General features: G+C 41.5%; 2 protein-coding genes across 12 annotated transcripts; both read right to left on the bottom strand.

The window, feature by feature from the left end:
• Positions 1-643: 643 nt before the first annotated feature.
• On the bottom strand, positions 644-4904 carry LOC115735299. 2 transcript variants are annotated; one of them, XM_030666489.2, is made up of 9 exons: positions 4575-4904; positions 4177-4432; positions 4020-4072; positions 3832-3868; positions 3405-3476; positions 2677-2781; positions 2352-2508; positions 2189-2232; positions 644-969 (listed from the first exon to the last, which is right to left on the bottom strand). In XM_030666489.2, the coding sequence occupies exons 1-9, from the start codon at positions 4697-4699 to the stop codon at positions 904-906; spliced, it is 915 nt and encodes a 304-aa protein (XP_030522349.1). In that variant the 5' UTR covers positions 4700-4904; the 3' UTR covers positions 644-903. The 2 variants fall into 2 exon arrangements, with proteins under 2 accessions (XP_030522349.1, XP_030522348.1); XM_030666488.2 differs by having other exon boundaries at positions 2189-2265; positions 4575-4901.
• Positions 4905-5397: 493 nt separating this feature from the next.
• LOC115735295 (beta-glucosidase 11-like) lies at positions 5398-21974 on the bottom strand. 10 transcript variants are annotated; one of them, XM_030666474.2, is made up of 14 exons: positions 10320-10504; positions 10010-10082; positions 9152-9207; positions 8925-9000; positions 8758-8829; positions 8544-8631; positions 8171-8429; positions 7823-7938; positions 7316-7536; positions 7019-7068; positions 6853-6940; positions 6368-6458; positions 5983-6272; positions 5398-5618 (listed from the first exon to the last, which is right to left on the bottom strand). In XM_030666474.2, exons 1-13 carry the CDS (start codon positions 10458-10460, stop codon positions 6026-6028), a joined length of 1578 nt encoding a protein of 525 aa, XP_030522334.1. In that variant the 5' UTR covers positions 10461-10504; the 3' UTR covers positions 5398-5618; positions 5983-6025. The 10 variants fall into 10 exon arrangements, with proteins under 10 accessions (XP_030522334.1, XP_048139252.1, XP_030522339.1 ...); XM_048283295.1 differs by lacking the exons at positions 5398-5618; positions 10320-10504 and adding an exon at positions 21701-21974 and having other exon boundaries at positions 5625-6272; XM_030666479.2 differs by lacking the exon at positions 5398-5618 and having other exon boundaries at positions 5625-6272; positions 6853-6934.
• Positions 21975-22140: the final 166 nt, after the last annotated feature.

Raw genomic sequence — 22140 nt, 5'->3', positions numbered from 1 at the left:
AAGCAGGTGACCAAAGAAGAACTCATTCCAGACGCTCTTTCCATCTGATTTGAACAATCCCAGCTCAACAACACTCTCGGAAGACCTCTCGATGTCGCTCATCGGATCAAACCTGTACAAGTTCACCCTATGGAAATCGAAGCTGGTCATGCAGAGCTTTTCGTCAAGCAACTTCCTCAAGGAATGCAGGTCTGAAGGCACAGCCCACGGTCGTCGAGAAACAAAACGAGAGAGTAAGAGGAAGAAGCGATGCTGCCTATTCCTTGCAATGAAGCGTCATTGTTTTAGTCTCCATTGCTATGTCCTCTTGTCCATTTTCTCGCTGTGGGGTTTGGAGTGTTGTAGCCACCGGTAGGAAGGTTTTGGATACGGGTGATTCGAGGGTTAAGTTTTTATTTGTTTTATAAATTTTTGATATCCTGATTTCGCGCACACATAAAACCGACGCATTATAGCATGACACATGTACTCCGACAATCCATGTTGGGAAAAACCAACTATAATGAAAAGACTAGTCGTTGAACACTCAAAAAGCAGGACAGATTTGGATTTCGGGCAAAAGTAAAGTGACCACTGGTGCCAATTAACCGGAGAAACGTTCAGATCCGGGCCAATTGAAAATTTCATCCGACTTAAAAGGATATTCAAAATCAGGAAACATCATTGATACTGAAGGCAACCAATTTACATACAAATCACTGTTGTTCTATTTACATCAGAACAAATCTTAACCAGCAATTACTAGAGCAAGGCTGCTAAAAACCCCCTGACCCAGATATATCCTTAAAACACAAATAGAGAACAGGAAACGCATTCGATACCCCTGTTGCACAAAGCCTAATGTACTATACAAACACATCTTTTTTACTGATCTCGTGTATATATGAACCAGTGCCACTCGCATTACAGTTCAAGTGACATCAAAAGTCTCTGATCTTTCGATGTAGGAGATGAAGCGGCTTCAACGATCTGCACATGTTTGAAAAAAACAAATGAAGCTGAATGTTTTCCAGAGTAATTTCTTCAACAAGAAGCAAAAGAAATAGGATATGGTAGGAATAGTGGAATGACAAATGAAGATGCTGCCTCTACACTCAAATGCAGGACATATGAATATAGGGTGGGCATGGGCATCCTCGAGGATGCCACAAGACGAGAAAATGCTTCAAGACAGTAAAAGCAGGCAGCCACAATGATAAATGCTATATTTTGGCCACACCTACAAATTCGAATCAGGCCTAATTCCCATAATTTCCACTTGCTTAAAGACACTAGCTGTGTCACACTTGCCAATAAACAAGGAGTCTCCAGTTTCACAGAGCTGGAAGCTATGCACCGAAAGGGGTTCATAAACCAAGTTGGACAGACTGAACCGGCTGAAAATTTTAGGGTCGCTCAGGCTTGAACAAAAGGAAACCAATTGTTAGTGGATATTCGAGTTGTTTCTAACCATTAGTGGTCAAAACTTGACACTAACATGTCTACTAATGACTTCAAGTTAATAACAGAGCAAGTATATAGTTCTCTGCGATGAAAACAAATATATTTCTACAAGAGAAGTTCCAGCAAGGTCTGGAACTATCCACAAAGATAATTTTCAAATTTTGCTTCTGGAAATACTATAAAGGTCATTGTACAATTGAAACTCTGAGGAGTGAAATTTGGAACCAAGTGTGTCCTCGACACACTTGTCCAAAGGGGAAAAATGTGGCCATTTTGCCCAAATCAAGAAATAATAGGAATTCAAACCTAGCCTTGATCATTAGATGGGCTGGGCTAAGCTTGGGCCGGACCTACTATCGGGGTTAAGTTGTCTTATCAAGCCTGTCCATGAAAATCATTAAAAAGCCAATGATGAAAGTGCAGGCTTGGGCAGGCTAAACACTCTATGCAGGATAGATCTATGAATCAAATTCAAATATATCCTTTATCTAGAATAAGGCCAGTTGTTACATCAAGGGAAGGGAAAGGATAACAGCACAACTTGAGCAGAATGAACTCTTATCGCTAAGAGAAAAGAGAAAAAAGAGGAAAAAGAAAAGGCTAAAAGTTACAGTCAATGCAAGAAAGTACCAACAGCAGCAATATATCAACTAGCTAACAAGTTAAAGCTAAAAGATAAGAAGAATGCATTTGAAGAACTCAAGAAGAACTAAATCCCCAAATAATGGGATGCAAAAAAGTCGACCTTGAAGCCAGTTTTTTTGTACAATTTCTGAGCAGCCACATTATCTGCATTAACATGAACGTATAACTGCTTCAAACCTGTAGCACCATCCAAACAAGGATGAAACCGTATACACCATACAAATTTAGAGGTTGTAACATCTATTGCTAGAACAAAATCATACCGGCCAAGTTTGCAATATCTGTGGCTAAACAAATCATATTAGATGCAATACCCTGGCACCGAGCAAACTTGGATACACAAACATTTGCAATATAAGCATACTTATGTGCATCAAAGGGCTCCTGATTTGCAAAGACTGTAGAACATCTTTTCAGCTCCTGGAAACCATAAGCAATGGCTATATATGAGATTCCACTCCGAAGTAATGTTCCAACTTATCAAGAGCATCCTTAATGAAACTAGCTCTGTCATCTTATATGAGGTATTCAAGCCAAGATCAAGATGACTGCTAGAAAAAGAAGGTTGAGGGAAAAAGAAATGCATACCCCTGGATATGTTTCCCCTTGCATATACTGTCTAATACTAAGGTCCAAAGTTCCTACGACACTACTTAGCACGGTTCTTCTCACATTTTTGTCTTCCTTCTTAACCTGCATAAGAGAACATAAGTAACAGACATAAGCTGTATCTTTGTTTACCAAGTTCTTGCAACTAATTTTTGACCTATTTTATTGAATGAGAGACAGAGAGCAAATTTCAGTTGTTTACATGACTATTGGACGTTAGAAACTTTGAATCCTGCTGTCCTGAGGTTTTGAGGGCCCAAAATTTCCAATAAGGGACAACACAAGCAAAATAGAAACTATGACGTACCATTTGGTTAAATTCCCAAAGAATTGCATATCCACAAGTGACAGATTAAAGATATACAGGATAAGCGAATTAGAGTTCATGCCCACATGTAATATTCACTTTACAATCACCTCGTGCCTGCATTCTTTTCAAACTAAACTAAGGGCTTGTTTGACAAACTCCAAACAAATACCAATGACAAATACGAGTCAAATGCTAAAAATTATTAGTTGCTTAGCAAGTACGGGATTGTGAACAACATTGGTAAGTTTTAGCAACACATGTTCTTCTCTCTCTTTTGTCCATTTGGATAATTTCAGTGTGAATATTTACATCTCCAATGCAAAGGCTTACTATTGCAGCCTATTCATGGAATGTCATTGACAAAAACATCATAACAATCAGGGGTAATAAGACATACTGTGACAAAACAAAAGCACTTCAACGAATTTCCATCCTGCCCGAGGCATCTCCTCTTCAAAGAATAAAACTCCTGCCAAATGCAAAGAAAAGATAAGAGTGACCTCAGAAAATAATGACAATATTGCATAACGAAGCAATGATAAGTGTTATCTACATCTCCTTAAGGATGGACTCAACTAATTAAAACACAATTCAGGAATAGATCCATAACGAGAAACCGTCATCTGAAAAAAAAAAAGGCAAAAAACAAAGATTTCCTATTCCGGACTTCGGGCAGATATTTATACATATATAGGGAAATAGTTGATAGTCAACATGACAATAGACTTAGGAGTCTTGGAGCACAGGACCAATCACTATTATACTGCATGCCTCAAATAACTCAACTTTCAGTAAGCAACCAAGATTAACACGTAACAATTCACCTGCTCAGCGTATGTCCTCTTATAATTGTCAATGTGCCTGGAAAAGCAATTAAATTACATTGAGTAATCAGCCAATTTGGATAATGATGCCACTACAAAATGACATTAAGCCACAAAAATGTATTCACAAGCCAGATGCAGTGACACCTTAGTAACAAAGAATCTGAAATTAGAGCCACTGAACTGACCTCATATAGGACAAAGACTCCCAATGAGCTTCGGCTCGTAACCATGCAGCTGTCTGCCAAGACATACGCACCCGACACGATCAAAACATAAATTACACAAAAACATAAAAACAAAAGAAAGAAACAGCACCATCATATCTAAAAAAAAAAAACCAACCCAATATTCTTCATCCAAAACAGCTTCGCGAGCAACGAACCGCCCAAAGCTCCGCTTCAGCAACCCGCTACATTCTTCGTCGCTCAGTTGCAATCGGTTAAAAGAGAGCTGGGGCATTCTGCTTGAAACATCGCCCTTTGAAACAGCTGGATGCTGTATACTATGCCCATTACCAATTCCATTATTGCCACTATGATTATCACAATGATGGGTTTCGATGGTCCTCCATTTGCTGAACGAAGCAGGGAACGTTTCCCTACGATCAATCCAATCAACCGGAAAAAAAAAAAAAGGGGAGAGAGAGAACACCAAAACAATCACCACCCAATTCGACCAAAAAGCTCAAGTCAACGCATCGACGTTTCACAGCAAGAACCGTAAATTCTCCACCTACGAACCCGAAATGAGACCGGACGGAGAAGCGCTGGCTGCTGGGCCGGGCTTGAGCTGGTCGGTCCCTCAGAATCTGGTGAGGGAAGGCTAGGAACTCGGGTGCCAGCGTAAAGGAGACGCCTTTTCCCATTGGATTCGAGGGGAAGGGAGGGAACTTTCAGGATCGAAGCAAATGGGTCGAGAGAGGTGGGCGCAATTTCATGATTGGAAACCTAATTCGGAGAATTGCTCCGCTGCTTGTAAGGGGATGTGCGAGACGAGAAAGAAAAGTCCGCACTTTTCAGGCGTTATATCTCATCAAACTGACGAAGGCAAATGAAATTGGACAAATTTCTCTCGCATCTTCGTCTGATTTTCGTGTGGTTAATACCGCGTGTTTTATCACGTGCTTGTCCAATCTTAGGTTTTACCCGAAATTACAAAATTGCCCTTTACTTGAGTAAACAAAGATTCATGCGAGGTCGGGGACTTGGTTAGAGGGCAATTTCTGTTTTTCCTGCAATTACCAAACATGCTCCTTTTTTTTTCCCTAATTTTTTCTCGAAAAACTCGAAATTAGGGGGAGGGGGTAAAAAAAAAAAAAACGAGATCGGTCCTTGTTTGCAATTTTTCCCAATTCAAGATGTTGCCAGCGAATTCAATGAAATTTTCCGTATGGAAATATTAAATATTTCGTTCTCAACTTTACACTTCCTATCAAGTACTTCCTGATAATTTATAAAGTTGCCATTTTCTTTCCCGAAGTGCCCAATCCTGAATATTTGATTTCACTTTTGGAGCGTAGATTTTGGACGTGCAGCAGAGCAAAACAAGTCTTTTTCCGTACGAAGTGCAAAGTTGAGGTTGTTTTTGTAATTATCCCCTTTTTGCTTGTTTTCACAATTTCAGAATAAATTTATATAGTGGAAAGACAAACCTCGAAAATACCCATGAAATATTGTCTTATGCTAAATCGAAAAATAGATAAAGCTATGAAACAGTCTCTAAAAAAGATTTAAGTACGTAGCCCAATAGCTTTTCACGTTGGAGGTTGAGGAAGCAAGAAGATGCTAAGACACTGTGCAATCTTGCACAATTCAAGATCGACCCAATTTCAAACAAAACAAACCAAACTCGAATCCAACCAGACATCCACACCAACTAGCACGACATAATGGAACTTGTAAAGTCGAGTGCAACGGTTCCATATGCTTAAACCGGCTTTTTAGAACGGTAAAATTCAAAGAGTTACAGCCATACTCGATTGCTTCGATAGCAAGTCCTCCGCGCCGCTCTCGCACAGGCTTCGTGAATCTTGACAACACGTCGAAGTACATATGAGGGAAAACACTGGACAAAAGAGAGTACAATTCGCAGGCTCCTTGACTTTTGAGAGACGATGCCGAGGTGAACCTGGAGAGCGAGTGGAGCTACCCAAGAAAATGACTTGCGCCTCAAGGAACCAAGGAGTTTAATTTCACTTCATTACTTGAGCAGAAGAGAGGGAGGACCAGTTGCCCTTGAGCTCGATGCCGGCATTGGGAGTGATGCTCCCTCCCTTCAGGAAGTGTGAGTACCACTCGGCCGAGAGCTTCGGGTACCTCCTCAGCCCGGGGTCGTCCAGGTCCACATAGTAGAGGCCAAAGCTCGATCGGAACCCGTCCAACAGCTCGAACACATCTAGGAGGGACCATGTGAAGTAGCCTTTGGCATTAGAACCATTCCTTCACAGGCCAAAAAGGGAAGGAAAGGTCAGTAAAGTACGCACATTTGAGTTGCAGGGTTACGGCGTCGGGGTCAATGCATAGAGGCTGTGTACCTCACTGAATCCAGCAGGGCACTGATATGCTCTTGCAAACATTGAATTCTCGGCCAGTCTTCGAGGGTCGTGTTTCGCTGCATCCTTTGACCTGCAAATAGACAAACGGAAAGTTCCTGCTCGTGTAACCACATTCCAGGAAAAGGAATTGTAATCTGGAAACCTGAGTAGAATGTCGAAACAATGTCCTTTTTATCTTTCGGTAAACGATCATTTAGCCCTTTTCTCTCCTCAGTTTAACTCCTCTGATCTATCGAACTAGTCTCCTCAAACAAGGCTCCGACAATATAATTTCATGACATGTCTTGATTGGAGGTTTATAGACTCGAGACTTGCTTAACCATGTGCTTATACTCATTCGGGTTCGACTCATCGGCTGTGAAAAGATAGATCTCCCAGTCTGAACTAGTGTGCTAATATCGGGTTCGAACATCAAGTTGGAAGTCCACATCATATTTAAACTGCAGAGAGAGAGAGAGAGAGACCGTTTTCATGGATGAAAATGGGAGGGTTTCCATAATTTTGTTTGAACAACTCCAGCACGCCTTGCAGACCCCATGGAGTAAGTGGAAACTGAAAAGAATGCTTCAGCAATTTCACTTTCTTCTCAATACAGTTAACTGATCATTCACCGTGCCGATAAACTCTTACCTCGAATGAAGGTAATGATGTATACTTCGATGACGCATTCTCCTGCATAACTGCCATGGACGAAGAAGTCAGCCACTAGACTCTCGAGTCGATGAGAAGCTTTCAAGAAAATTCGTGGCAAGTACAACCTTTCCGAAACAATCGAGTATTGTCAAGAAATATTTTACTAAGCTCAATGTCATTTAGCATGCAACGGCCATTAATAACTAAACCGTGATGCTGAAAGCAATGTGAGATCGAGATGCTATATTTAAAACAAAGGCATGGCGGATATTGAATAGGTAAAAGAGCACATACAATTCCAGTCTAGAGCCATGTCTGCCTTATAGTCCCTCGGTTCGACGTTAAGGCCTTCAGAATAGTCCTTGACATAGGATACGCTGTAGAAATTGACCGCGAAGAAATCGAATGAACCCTTGACTGTTTCAGATTCGAGAGCAGTGAAGGAAGGGAGTCTTGATCCGGCATTCTTCTTCATCACCTCAGGATAGTCCCCACGCACCAGCGGTTCCACGAACCTGCAACAAAGATAGACAACCAAAACTCAGTCTCGCTTTTCTAGTGAATTACAACTTGAAAATTGAAACCGACGAATTAGCTTCGCAGAAGAAAAAAAAAATCTAAGGTAAACCCCAGGGCAGGTGCAGAGTTACTTAACGAACAAGACATTCTTAACCAAAATTACTTTCCCAAGATTTCCGTAGACAATCGTCTCTAATGTACTCGAGAGGTCAAACACCCAGTTCAAATAAGACTGATTCCGAAGGGAGGAAGATACAGATCACGTGTATATCGATCACTCACCAACCCATGAAAAAGTCATTGGCCCTTTGAGTTGCAATGACATCTTCCGTTTTGTTTGTGATGGGAACAAAGAAGAAACTCAGAAGGTTGAGCCCTATGTATCCCTTCTGTATGCTCTGCAATTCACAGGAACAGAAAAATGACCATTCGGCATGATGTATCATCTGTTTTCACTTTGTTCTCCGTAACATGACGAGAGAAAGGAAACCCGCATTATGTTGCCAGCATAAAATCTCAGATTGAATTAGACTAGCGCATCATGTTACTGAGGTCGACTGAATGGAAGTTCCCTAACAATTAATCAATCAACTGCGTGTGAAGAAAAGGAAAGAACACGAAAACTTTTACCTGGTATTTTTTCTGATAAAGTCTTGCGACCGATGCGTGTGACAATATGATATTGTGAGCTGCCAAGTACGGTTCCGATGATGAATCACCTTTGGTGCAGTCAAAGTATCCAAATGGAGAAGAACAACGATTCGGCGGCAGGAATCCGAGGTCGTAACCGGACATGGTGAAAATATTGGCCTCATTGAAGGTTGTCCAGTATTTAACTCTGTCCCCGAACATTCTGAAACATACATCTGCATATTCCATGAAATCTTTCCTGCAACGACATGAATCAGTCCAGTGATGATAACGATTCCTCTTACCAGCACTTCATATGGCGAAGCTGTAATCAAAGGAAAAAGAACAAAATAAAAGAATTGATCGATCTTACACAATATTTCGACTTATCCATCCTCCGTACTCATCTTCAAGAACCTGTGGCAGATCAAAATGGTGTATCGTCACGTGCGGTTGAATCCCTACATGTGAAAATTAATTCATTACAGTCCATTAGAGGTAGTTCCTTCTCTTATATAAAGGAAAACTGCGTAAAAAATGAGGCATACAATAACATCAGCATGCGTATAACAAGCTTTGGCTATCACCATGGCTGATTAGTTCACTGATGAGGTTGTTGTAGTATTGCAATCCCTTCGGATTCACAGCGCCTCTCCCATCTAAAAGAAGAAAAACGATCATAAGTCAGAAGAGATCAGAAACAGATGCACCATTTGGAATAGAAAAGCTACAGGTGATGGGTGTATGGCCATACTTGGAATGAGCCTCGACCATGAGATGGAAAACCGATACGCATCTAACCCCATCTCTGCCATGAGTTGGACATCTTCCTGCATTGCATTGATCAAATAGGATTGAGGGATGGTGGTTTAATCTCAAAATGAAGCAAATCTAGTTTAGTTGGTCACTACTCATGATGACTATCTATTGCAGCGAGAAAATTTCCACATACCAAATTGTAACGAGATGACCGGTAATTACCTTGTATTTGTGATATTGATCACAGGCGATATCTCCATTGGCTCCGCCTGTAATCACTGCAAGATGGAAAACCAGATAATTAGCAGAACTAAAAGCACACGCACGAAAATTCATGCCTGCTTAGTAATGAAGTTTTGAGCTTTTAGCAATGACATGGAACCTGCTTAAAGAATCACGACATGACAACTATTTGACCTTTGACTGCTTTTCAATGCTTTAAGAAATTCAGCTACTTACGATGTCCAGCCTTGTCCGTAAGGATTTCATAGTTTGGTTGGACTCCGCCAAACCGAAGCATAAAACCAACTGAAAAAGATAATTCTTGTGCCGAAGACTCGCCAAGCCATAGGCCCGACATTTTAGGAGTTCTTTCCAATGAGAAAACACGACCATTCTCAAGTCCCATAAAACAGTCTAGGACATGATTCCACTCGACTGTTCAGTGTTCAAACTTTAAGTATCAACCTGAAATGTTTTCAACTTGCTAAAAGCTGAGCTCTGTTGAGTACTTTTTCTTGAACAATCAACAAATTTCATTGATAGTGCATAATATTATCAAGGTGAGAGGGACTTGGGCAAGCTAATCAGCCAAGGCCCTTGGTGTAATTAAATTTGGCCAAACCACAATCCATTTTCAGACACCAAGTTGATCATAACATCAATTTTGCAGCACTGTATTTTCTCCTGACATCACCTTGGAGTGAAATTTCCCAAGAAGATCATGCAAAATACTCTCCTGCCCATAAAAATTAAAGGAGGAGTACCCCAATTGGCAAAAACGAAAAAAAACCAACACGACTTTGTTGATTTTAATGTGACAGAAGATCATCATATGAATCTAACAAGAAAGAGACTAGCCTGAGTTATCAGAGTGGGTCCAGGTATCCATTATACTTGGAGTCCTCCCATCCTCATTCGCTGCTCCTTCAACCTTCCAAATTCCACAGCTTCAATCAAATTTTACTGTCTCTCTCTCTCTCTCTATACACACACAGAGACGCGAACACATTGAAACTAAGGATGAGCAACCGCCCAGGGTCAGTTAGTCCGGTTCCCAGTTCCAAAAATTGAGAACCGGTCCTCTTGGTCCGTTCCCCAGTTCCTGGGTGGGACTGGACCGGGCCGGGAACCGATGACCCTGACTGAAACAGAGTGAGCAAGCGCAGACCTGATAAGCTGACGTGCCAGCACCAAAGGTAAAACCAGGAGGGAAGTCATATCTGCTGAACTCATCAGCACCAGAGACCATCTCTGCCATCACCAGACTCACCACCAGAAGCTGCAACGAGAAACCCAATTCCTTCATCATCTTCTTCTCTGTCCTGTATCCGGGCCTCCTTCACAGATGACAGTCACGCAGCACCAGGGGGCGCATGTATCACGTCCGCGGTGCCTCTCTTGTCTGGTTATAACATCTATCATTCCCCTCTCCTTTTCATTTTTTTTTTTCTCTTTTTAGGGAGATTTTTGTTCTGCTGTGCGGGAAAAGGCAATTGCCAAAAAGCAAAGATCGAGAAGAGAAGTGACGGATTTGAATTGCAGGACAGGGAGAGATACTTGTCACTATTGCCCTGGAGTTTTCTTGGTCTTTTTCGTCGAAGGTCCTCCCGTTTGACTTGGACGTCTTTGTCGCTCTATCGAGCCTCGTGTCTAGGAATTCTTGCGCGTTACTGTCGTTGGCTCCATGCATATGCATTAGACAATGGCAAAATTGGCCCGAAATAGCTTTATTTTTTCAAAAAATGACTTGAAATTCCCTTATTATTTTAAAGAATGACCGGATCAATGACATTTTCGTCATTTACTTTATTTATATTCTCTTTTTTTCTTCTTTTCACAAGTGGAAGACTGGCAAGTCGCCTTGGTCGGCCACAATCGAGGGTCGTCAAGCTCTCGCCGGCGGTAACAAAGAAAATAAAAGACAAATAAAAAATAAATGACGAGAATGTCCTTATTCACACCCTTCTTTCAAATAATGATGGCACTTCAAGCCCTTATTTAAAATAAAGGTCAATTTAAGCCTTTATTATAGAAAATAAAGACATTTCAGGCTTTCATTTGAAATTTTTCCTTAATAATGTTGCCACGTTTCCTTTCTCTATCACAGCCGAGGAAAATGCCCGGTCATTTTTGGCCTGTCTCTTTCTGTTTGGACTGTAGGGAATTCTTCGGCCAAATCACAGCCGTCCATAAAGGAGTTGGCGAGCCCCAAGGCCTCATCCACGGCTCTTGTGTGGGGGAACGATAGGAACTTCCCTAGAACCACAAGACAATCTTATTCAAAGGGGGCGTGAGATTGTGTGAATAAATTTAAGCGCGATAAGGCATGAGAACAACAAACTTGGAATCTTAATACAGTTTGGACCCATTCCAATTCTGGATATCGATATAAATGCAAAACAACACGAATGTAACGATACGAAACCACTCTACGGTCCTACTCAAACATTGCAAAGCATTTCTTTTCATGTACGTTTATCTATTTTCCATATGCTAAGACCGACTTTTAGAATCGCGAAATTCAAAGAGATCGCCTACAATCACACTCGGCGACAAGTCGAGGTACAGATGAGGAAAATACTGGACAAAAGAGAGCACGTTCGCAGATCCCTTGACTCTGTGGAGACGGCGCTGAGCTGAACCTTGATAGTGAGGGAAGCTACCCAAGAAGATGACTTGCGCCTCAAGGAACCGGGAATTCTGTTTCACTTCATGACTTGAGCAGAAGAGAGGGAGGACCAATTGCTGCTGAGCTCGATGCCACCGTCGGGAGTGATGCCCCCTCCCTTCAGGAAGCGCGAGTACCACTTGGCAGAGAGCTTCGGGTACCTTCTCAACTCAGGGTCGTCCAGGTCCACATAGTACAGGCCGTAGCCTGACCGGAACCCGTCCAACAGCTCGAACACATCCAGGAGGGACCATGTGAAGTAGCCTTTCACATTCGAGCCGTTCCTTCACAGGCCAAAGGGAAAAAGGAGAGGTCAGAAAAAGATCCACATTGGAGTTGTGGGGTTACGGTGTTGGGGTCAATGCATTGAGGATGTGTACCTCACTGTATCCAGGAGGACACTGATATGCTCTTGCAGACATTGAATTCTCGGCCAGTCTTCAAGCGTCGTGTTTCGCTGCGTCCTTTGACCTGCAAAGAGACAACCGGAAGTTCCCGCTTATGTAACCACGCTCCAGGAAAAGAAAATCCTGAGTAGAATGTCGAAACGATATGATCCCTTATTCTCTCGGTACACGACGGCGTCACCATTTTCTCTCCTTGGTTAACGTCTCTATCGAGCTAGTCTCCTTGATTGAAGCTTATAGACTCAAGAGTTAACCGTCTGCTTATATAATTTTTAGTTCAACTTATCAACTGTGGAAAGAAAGATCTAGTCTGAACTGGTGTGATCATATTGCATTAAAAAATTATGTTGGAAGCTGGAAGTCAACATCATATTTGAACTGCCCAGAGAGAGAGAGAGAGAGAGAGAGAGACCGTTTTCATGGATGAAAACGGGAGGGTTTCCATAATTTTGCTTGAACAACTCCAGCACGCCTTGCAGACCCCATGGAGTAAGCGGAATCTGAAACAGACATGTCAGTAATTTCACTTCTCGGTAAAGTTAATCGTTCACTGCACCGATGTACTCTTACCTCGAATGAGGGTAACAATCTGTTCGTAGATGACGCATTCCCTTGCGTAACTGCCATGGACGAAGAAGTCAGCCACTAAGACTCTTGAGTAGATGAGAAGTTCTCAAGTAAATTCGTGCTAAAGTAAAATGTTCCTGATACGATCGATAGTTCTCAAGAAACATTTCCTTAAATCGAATGCGGTTTAGCATGCGTAGACGGCCATTTATAACTGAACTGTGATGCTAAAAGCAATATGAGATTGAGATACTAAGTTTAGACAAAGCGGCACTTAAAGTGAAGATTGATAGGTAAAAGAGGACATACATTGCCATTCTACAGCCATGTCCGCCTTATAGTCCCTCGGTTCAATATTCAGGCCTTCTGAATTGTCCTTGACATAGGTAGCGATGTAGAAATTGACTCCAAAGAAATCAAATGAACCCTTGACTCTTTGAGATTCAAGAGCAGTGAAGGAAGGGAGTCTTGACCCGGCATTCTTCTTCATCACCTCAGGATAGTCCCCATGCACCAGCGGTTCCACAAACCTGCGACGAATATATCACACAAAACTCCGTTTTGATTTCTACCGGATTACAACTTCAAACTGAGGAATTACTCTCAAGAAGAAAAACAAAGGTAAACCGCGGTGCAGGTTCGAAATTACTTAACTAGTTTTCCATAGATAATTGTTGGTGTTGCAATTAAGAGGTCAAGCACCCGGTTCAAGTTAGATTGATAGATTCAGATCACATGTATATCCATCACTCACCAACCCATGAAAAAGTCATTGGTCCTTTGAGCTGCAATGACGTCTTCCGTTTTGTTTGTGGCAGGAACCGAGTGGAAACTCAGAAGGTTGAGCCCTACATATCCCTTCTGTATGTTCTGCATTGCACAGAATCAGAAAAGCCATCATTAGGCGCGACAGGTTATCTGTTTTTACTGGGTTATATCCTTCACATTATGAGAGAAACGAAACCTGTGATGTGTTGCCAGCATATAATCTCGCATTGAATAAGATTACAAGGTATAGGTTGAAACCAAAAGCAGGATTCTTTTACTGAGGTCGACTTAGGGAAAGTTCCTTAACATCACATTGGCCAACAGCGTGAAAAGAAAAAAAAAACAACACTAGAACTTATTACCTGGTATTTTTTCCGATACAGTCTAGTGGCCGATGCATGTGACAATAAGATATTGTGAGCTGCCAAGTATGGTTCCAATGACGAATCTCCTCTGGTGCAGTTAAAGTATCCAAATGGAGAAGAACAACGAGTCGGCGGCAGGAACCCGAGATCATAACCAGCCATTGAGAAAATATTGGCCTCGTTGAAGGTTGTCCAGTATTTAACTCTGTCTCCAAACATTCTGTAACATACATCTGCATATTCCACGAAATCTTTCCTGCACCGACATGCATCAAGCGGCGCTTCATATGAGCCGTAATAAAACGAAATGAAAAAAACAAAAGGAGTCAATGGGATTAGCAATCTTACACGATATTTTGGCTTATCCATCCTCCATACTCATCTTCAAGAGCCTGTGGCAGATCAAAATGGTGTAGGGTCACGTGCGGTTCAATCCCTGCATGTGAAAATTACTTTGTTACCGTCCGTTTGAGGTAGTTCCTTCTCTAATATACAGGAAAGCTGCTTAAAAAACGGGGCGTAAGATAACATTAGCATGCGTATAACGAGCTTGGGCTATCACCATCGCTGACTAGTTCATTGATGAGGTTGTTGTAGTACTGCAATCCCTTCGGATTCACAGGGCCTCTCCCATCTAAAAGAAGAAATACGAGCAAATGACGGAAGAGATAAGAAACAGATGCACCATTTGGAATAGAAAAGCTGTAGTTAACGGGTGGTTGGTCATACTTGGAATGAGCCTCGACCATGAGATGGAAAACCGGTATGCATCTAAGCCCATTTCTGCCATGAGTTGGACATCTTCCTGCATCACATACATCAAATAGGATTTGCGACGGTACATTAATCCATAATGAAGCAAATCTAAGTTATCTTTTAACCACTTATGATCACTATCTAACAGTAGTGAGAAAATACGTGGTATCAAATTGTAACGAGATGAATGGTAAGTACCTTGTATTTGTGATATTGATCACAGGCGATATCTCCATTAGCTCCACTTGTAATCACTGCAAGATGGAAAACCAGACAATTAGCAGAAAAAAAACCTTAAAACCCACAGATTATGCCTGCCTAGTAATGAATTTTCGGGGCTTTTAGCAATGAAAACATGGAACCTGCTTACAGAATCATGACAACTATTTTTCTTTTCACTGCTTTTAAATGATTCGAGAAATTTAGTTACTTTAGATGCCCGGCCTTGTTCGTAAGGACTTCAAAGTTCGGTCAGACTCCACCAAACTGAAGCATAAAACTGAAAAGACAACTCATGTGCCAAAGAGACAACTTTTCTAAAGTCCCATAAGACAGTCTAGTACATGATTCCACTCTACTGTTCAGTGTTCAAACTTCAAATATCATCCTGAAATGTTTTCGACTTGCTTAAAGCTGAGCTCAGTTGAGTACTTCTTCTTAAATAATCAAGAAATTTCACTGATATAACAAAAAAATTAACAAAGTAGAGGGTCTTGGGGAATCTTATGAGCCAAGGCTTTTGGTGCAGTTAAATTTGGCAAACCCAAAATCGAATTTCAGACCCCAAGTTGATCATAACATTAACTTTGCAGCACTGTATTCTCGCCTGACCTCACCCTGGAGGCCTGGAGTGAAACTTTCCAAGAAGATCATTCAAAATATTCTCCTGCCCATTAAAAATAAAGTAGGAGTACCCATATTGAAAATAAGCAACACGACTATGGCGATTTTCATGTGACAGAAGATCACCATATGAATATAACAGGAAAGAGACTAGCCTGAGTCAGAGTGAGCCCAGGTATCCATTATACTTGGAGTCCTCCCATCCTCATTTGCTGCTCCTTCAACCTTCCAAATTCCACAGTTTCAATCAAACTCTACTCTCTCTCTCTCTCTCTACACACATACTCACATTAACACATTGAAACAGAGTGAGCAAGCACAGACCTGGTAAGCGGAAGTGCCAGCACCAAACACAAAGCCAGGAGGAAAGTCATATCTGCTGAACTCATCAGCACCAGAGACCGTCTCCGCCATCACCAGACCCACCACCAGAAGCTGCAACAAGGAACCCAATTTCTTCACCATCTTCTCTGTCCTCTATCTGGGTCTCCTTCACAGATTGCAGTCGCACATTACCACAAGCACGTCTATCTTCTCTGGGTCATAACATCTATTATTTTCATTTGCTTTTTTATCTTTTGGATATTTCGGGTTGTTGTGCAGGAAAGGAAAGGAATTTACCAAAAAAAGTAGAGGTCGAAAAGAGAAGTGACGGATTCGAATTGCGGGACAGAGACAGAGAGACTTGTTGTTAATCTGAAGTTTCTTGGCTTTCTTGCTCTATCAAGCTTTTGCGCATTACTTTCATTGGCTCCTTGCATATAGATATGTGTCCACAATTTCGCCGTCCATCTGTTTCGGTTTGGACTGCACGGAACTCCTCGGCGAAATCACAACCGTCCATAATGGAATCGGGCAAGCCCCGGAGGCGAATCCACGGCTCTTGTTGAAGCAACGTCATGCATATTATTCAAAGAGGGTGTGAGATTATTACGTAAGTAAACTTGAGCATTATAAGCAGACATGAGCGCCGTTTAGCTTGGAATCCAACATGATTCGACAGTTTTGACGCTTTCAATTTTAAGATATCAAAATGACACGGATAACTCGACAATAGCCTTACTAAAATATTAAAAATTAACTCTTTACATAGCTATATATTTTCCCACGATATTTGATACTACGAGACGGTTTTCGACAATATTATATGATTAAAGTTATTGGTTGGGTCGCATGGCCAAAATTACATCTCGTGTCTGCCACATGACAAATAAATAGACAAAGTGAAGGGTTATGTGAGCGTTATATGAAAGTTATGACATTTATGGTGTCCGTATTCCTCAAAATGACATGAATAACTCGACAGTAACTTTACTAAAATATTAAAAATAACTCTTTATACAGCTATGTGTTTTTCCACGATATTTGATATCACGAGACAATTTTCGACTACATCATATGATTAAGGGAACCGGTCGAACATGGGTCACGTGGCAAAACTATATCGTGCGTCCGCCAAATGGCAAATACAGAGACAAGGGGAAGTGTTATTGACGAGTACAAAAGGGAACATTCTTCTAGCCCTAATCTTTAGTAAATATAAGCAGATGTAAACCATTATTCATTGGGATGTGCTGATTGCAATTTGCAACTAGCAACAAACTCTGTCAAGAACATGTTTGAAAATTTAGGATGCTTCTTTTCCTAAAAGACATACCAATAAGTTCCTTTAAATAGAGGAGACCACAAGGCTTGCATTCAAGAAACTACAAATTGCCCTGTTGGTGAAAAGCATCTTGATCGATTAAGGAATAGGCAAATTGCAGTTGGAGTTCTATTTGCTGAAGACCCTCATAGGAAACTTGTGCTACAAACCATTGATTTTCTGCTAGACACTGATGATAGTGCTCAGGATATTTTTGGCCTGAATTTTGTTCTTAGCAACATTCCCGCTAAGCTGCAGAAAGGTGAACGCTTTAGAGAACATGCTGAGATTGCATCTCGAGTTTGAGCCCGTTCGGCACTCAAATCGATGTGCGGGATGGCCCGGATTGCAGATATACAGATTCGGGAAAATAAAGACTCTCTGTCGATACTGTGTAGTTTTTTGCCTTCTTGTTTGTGCACATTGCAGTACAGAAAGGAGTCTAATTGTGATTTACTCTTTCGGAATTTGTGTCGTGCATCATGATGAATAATTTCTTATTTTTAAGGTCGAATTGTCGGTTTGAGAAGCCAAACTGGGAAATTTAATGGCATCTCACCGTCTTTAGTACAGTCGGTTCAGTCCGGATGGATGTCTGAGTCAATATGATTTCGTGCTTGATGAAGACAGCTGAAAAGGATGAAAGATGGATTTGCTATCTATAACGACTAGTTTCTTCTTCTCGATACTTTTTATTGAATTGAACTACTAAATACCTGCCAAAGTTGTATAGTAGATACAATCAGGAATGTAGACGTGCTGATAAGTGCATAAGAAGAATATGACGTTCTGTATAAGGTAGAAAACTTCATGAAAGAGCAAATTTCTCCTTCAGCAATTATGTATAAACTGATTTGGCTGGTCATGTGTAACAAAAGATTATATCACTTGAAGTCTTCAGCAGATGTGTAAGTTGATGATAAGTTCCTCTCGAGTTCCACGAAGCCATCAGAGCCCACACTCCCTCCCTTCAGAAAGTGCGAGTACCACCGAGCTGAGAGCTTCGGGTATCTTCTCAGCTCAGGATCATCCAAGTCCACGTAGTACAGGCCGAAGCCTGCCTCGTATCCATCCAACAGCTCAAGGAGATCTAGCAAAGACCACGTGAAGTAGCCTCTCACGTTCGATGCGTTCCTTCATGCACAAGAAATCTCATCACACTACATCAACTAATAAGCACCTCGGCTAGTACTAGATAGGATGCTTTCATTACAGGATAGCAGATACCTCACAGAGTCGAGCAAAGCACCGATATATCCGTGCAAAGATTTCACCCTTGACCAGTCTTCCAGCGTAGCATTCCTCAGCGTGCGTTGACCTGAGAAGAGGTAATGGCAGCTTTATATGAGCTTATCCATGTGAACTGCGCCAGTGGTAGAAAATAGGGGAGCGAGAGAGACCGTTTTCATGGATGAAAATAGGAAGGTTTCCATAAGTTTGCTTGAAGTAGTTCAGAACACCCCGCAGACCCCATGGAGTAACAGGAAACTGAAACCGCTTCACAAATCACACTCTCTTCAAAAAAGTGAATAGGCAATACAGACACACAAATAAACTCTTACCTCGACCGAAGGTGACGATGTGTTGTCCTGCACAACTGCCGCATAAAACAAGGTCAGGCGCAAGAATTTTGAACCAAAAGGTTAGTTCATTCAGCATGCCGAAGCTCGTGGCTTTGAACATTCTTTAGACACTGGTTAGACGTTTAGTTTGACCGTGGTTTAGCTCCGCATATGTACTAGGTAGGTCTCGAAGAATTAACATCTGGACAAGCAAGTGGAAACATGGGCTAATATCGGATGTGTAAAAAGAACATGTACATATCAACTCGACGGCTATATCTGCATTGTAGTCCCTCGGCTCCATCTTTAGGACTTCAGGATTGTCCTTGATGTGCATTACATTGTAGAAATTGATTCCGAAGAAGTCAATTGAACCCTTGATTCTTTCGGATTCGGGAGCAGTGAAGGAAGGGAGTCTCGATCCTGCATGCTTCTTCATCACATCCGGATAGTCCCCATATACCAGGGGACCTGCGAACCTGCAATGGCAAGAAATAAAGAACCATTAAAGCTGATTGAGTATTAGACAATGAACTGGAGGTTCCTATCTAAAAGCTAGATTTAAGAAAGTAGTAAGTACCATTATATAGATCATAGCAACGCAACACAAAGGTGAAAGATTAGTTGAAGCTAGTCAATGCTAAAAGGATGGTTATGGAGAGATGGATTTCACTTAGATTTTGAACTCACCATCCCACATAAAAGTCATTGGCCCTTTGTGTCGCGAGGACGTCTTCAGTTTTGTTTGTGAAAGGAATGAACCAGTAAGAGAAAAGGTTGAACCCTATGAATCCCTTCTGTTTGTTCTGCAACATAAAATAGAAATATATGTATCTTAAGCACCATGGTGAATTCATTTCTTAATCGTCGAGTCCATGAAGATCTGTCCAAATTAAGAAGACACAGACATTAGCTGTTCCAAATCAAAGACGCTATGCAGAAGAATACAGCAGACTTAAAGACAGCTAAAGCAGGCAAGGGCAAGAACTTGTTGCGACCACACAAACCTTTAGGAATCAGAAGCTTTTAGGAGGGTCTTCCAATTTTTTAGCTTCCTTTAGTCGAGATCATGCCGTTTATAAGTCAACCAAATGTTGACATATGAAAAACTAGAAGCTTACCAGGTAATTCTTCCTGTACAGTGTAGCAGCCGACGCATGTGCTAACAATATATTGTGGGCCGCCAAGTAAGGCTCAGTGGAAGAGTTGCCTTTGGAGCAGTTAAAAAAAGATCCAAATGGAAACGAACAGCGCACTGGCGGCAAAAGCCCGTTGTCATAACCTGCCAGCACGAAAACATTGGCCTCATTGAAGGTAGTCCAGTACTTGACTCTGTCCCCGAACATTCTGAAGCATACATCAGCATAATCTGTGAAATCTTTCCTGCATCGACAAACGTTTATCAATTGGCACTGAACTAACTTGCACTTCCATCATCAAGGACTCAAACAACCAACCAGAGGGAATGAAAAGGAATCCACCAGGACTAATAATCTTACACTATCTTTTGGTCAATCCATCCTCCATACTCATCTTCAAGAGCTTGCGGCAGATCCACATGGTGTAGTGTCACATGGGGTTGAATGCCTGCTAATTACAAACCTTCACATTACCCGTCAAATTACTTCTTTCCATCACACTTTAGAGACATCTGCCTCTAATATTAAAGGAAAAATGCTTTTAAAATTGGGAAATGAACGGCAATTTAATCTGCAAAGGACCAATGGTGATGACCGTGGCTGACTAATTCGTTAATGAGGTTGTTGTAGTACTGCAAGCCCTTAGGATTGATAGATCCTCTTCCATCTATGAGTAGAACAAGAAACACAATGGATATAACATCCGAAAAAGCTCGTTCTTCTTAAGAATAAAAGTGCGGCATGATTGATCATACTTGGAATGAGCCTCGACCATGAGATGGAGAATCTGTACGCGTTTAAACCAGTCTCCACCATGAGTTGGACATCTTCCTGCATTGCATTTATTGGGTATAGCACACGATAATCATGTGACTATTATCAAATAATGTCCTCATTGGATAGTTGGTCGCTCATGACCATCTAGTTGACGTCAGAAATGAGTAGAAAACACAGATTATTTCATGAAAATGATAATTAGACAGTTAGACCCATAGCTGAGGCCTCATGAGCAGAAACCATTAGCTGAGGTTAGTCCTGGAGTACCTTATATTTGTGATACTGATCACATGCAACATCGCCGTTGGCTCCACCCATTATTCCTGAAGTTTTGAGGGGAAATCGAACATTCAAGTTGGGTGATGAAAATAAAGATGCAGCATATGTTAGGTAATTGTATGATCTGCTGTTTCTCTTGTTTACAAGCTTTCGGCAACGGAACTTGTACTGCTTTTCTAGACATGAGCCGATAACGATTGTGTTTACATTTTTCCTGGTCTTTGTGTGAGCAAATACTTTAATTATGCCATAAAATTTCGGTTTCCTCACTGCCCTCCTTTATCAGAAAAATAGAAATTCGATCAAAGGCCGGGTTCGAAGGAAATATATGCTGGGATTTCTAAGCACCAAATCACTCGCGGCATGGATTGGACGCCAATCAAGTATATCATGTGAAAACACTCTCTTATAAGTAAGTGCAGCAAATCCCACAGATAAACATGTCAAAGAACCTTGCTTCTACCCATTGAAGATTTGAAAATGCTTGAAGAATTCAAAGAACCTTTCTCCCAAAGAATGGTCATGCTTATCAGGGAGGAGATAGGGTTTATTTACCTGAATGGGCAAAGGTGTCAAATATACTTGGAGTCCTCCCATCTTGGTCTGCTGCACCTTCAACCTTGAAAAAGGAAAAGAGAGAACAATGTTCAGTGATAATGTAAACAAGTATCAAAAATCTACATAAACAAAGGGATGACACAGATAGAATCATGGATTCAAGATTGAAGACCCAACTGCTTATTGAGAGAGAGAGAGAGAGATTGAAGACCCACTTGATAAGCTGAAGTGCCTGCACCAAAGACAAAGCCAGGAGGGAAGTCCTGTCTGCTGAATTTGTCTGCACCAGAAGCTGCAACCACCAAACTCACCACCAAAAGCAAAAGCTTCAGGAAACACTCTTTCTGCAACATTTCCTTCCACTAAATGATGGCGCTCGTGTTGTCCTCTCACGCATGCAGGGCAAGTTCCCTATCTGGGTCTCTCTCGAATAGTATACAGGCCTATGTTGCCACACTTATATTTGCTACGTTTCTCATCTCCGGGGGGAGGAGTTTTTGGCAGTGAACGCTTGACAAAGATTCACTTGTCCCCGTTGTGTTGGAGGTTTAATGTTCTTCTTGTCAAAAAGTAGGCCACGATTTGTTGGAACTCTTTGGCCATAAGCTTGGAGTACTTCGAATTTATGCGTACGACTCTTATTGGTTCCATGCAA

The sequence above is a fragment of the Rhodamnia argentea genome, chromosome 8, assembly GCF_020921035.1.
Source record: "Rhodamnia argentea isolate NSW1041297 chromosome 8, ASM2092103v1, whole genome shotgun sequence".
NCBI lineage: Eukaryota > Viridiplantae > Streptophyta > Magnoliopsida > Myrtales > Myrtaceae > Rhodamnia > Rhodamnia argentea.
Note: the sequence above shows the minus strand (reverse complement) of the source record. Positions and strands in the feature narration are given on the sequence as shown.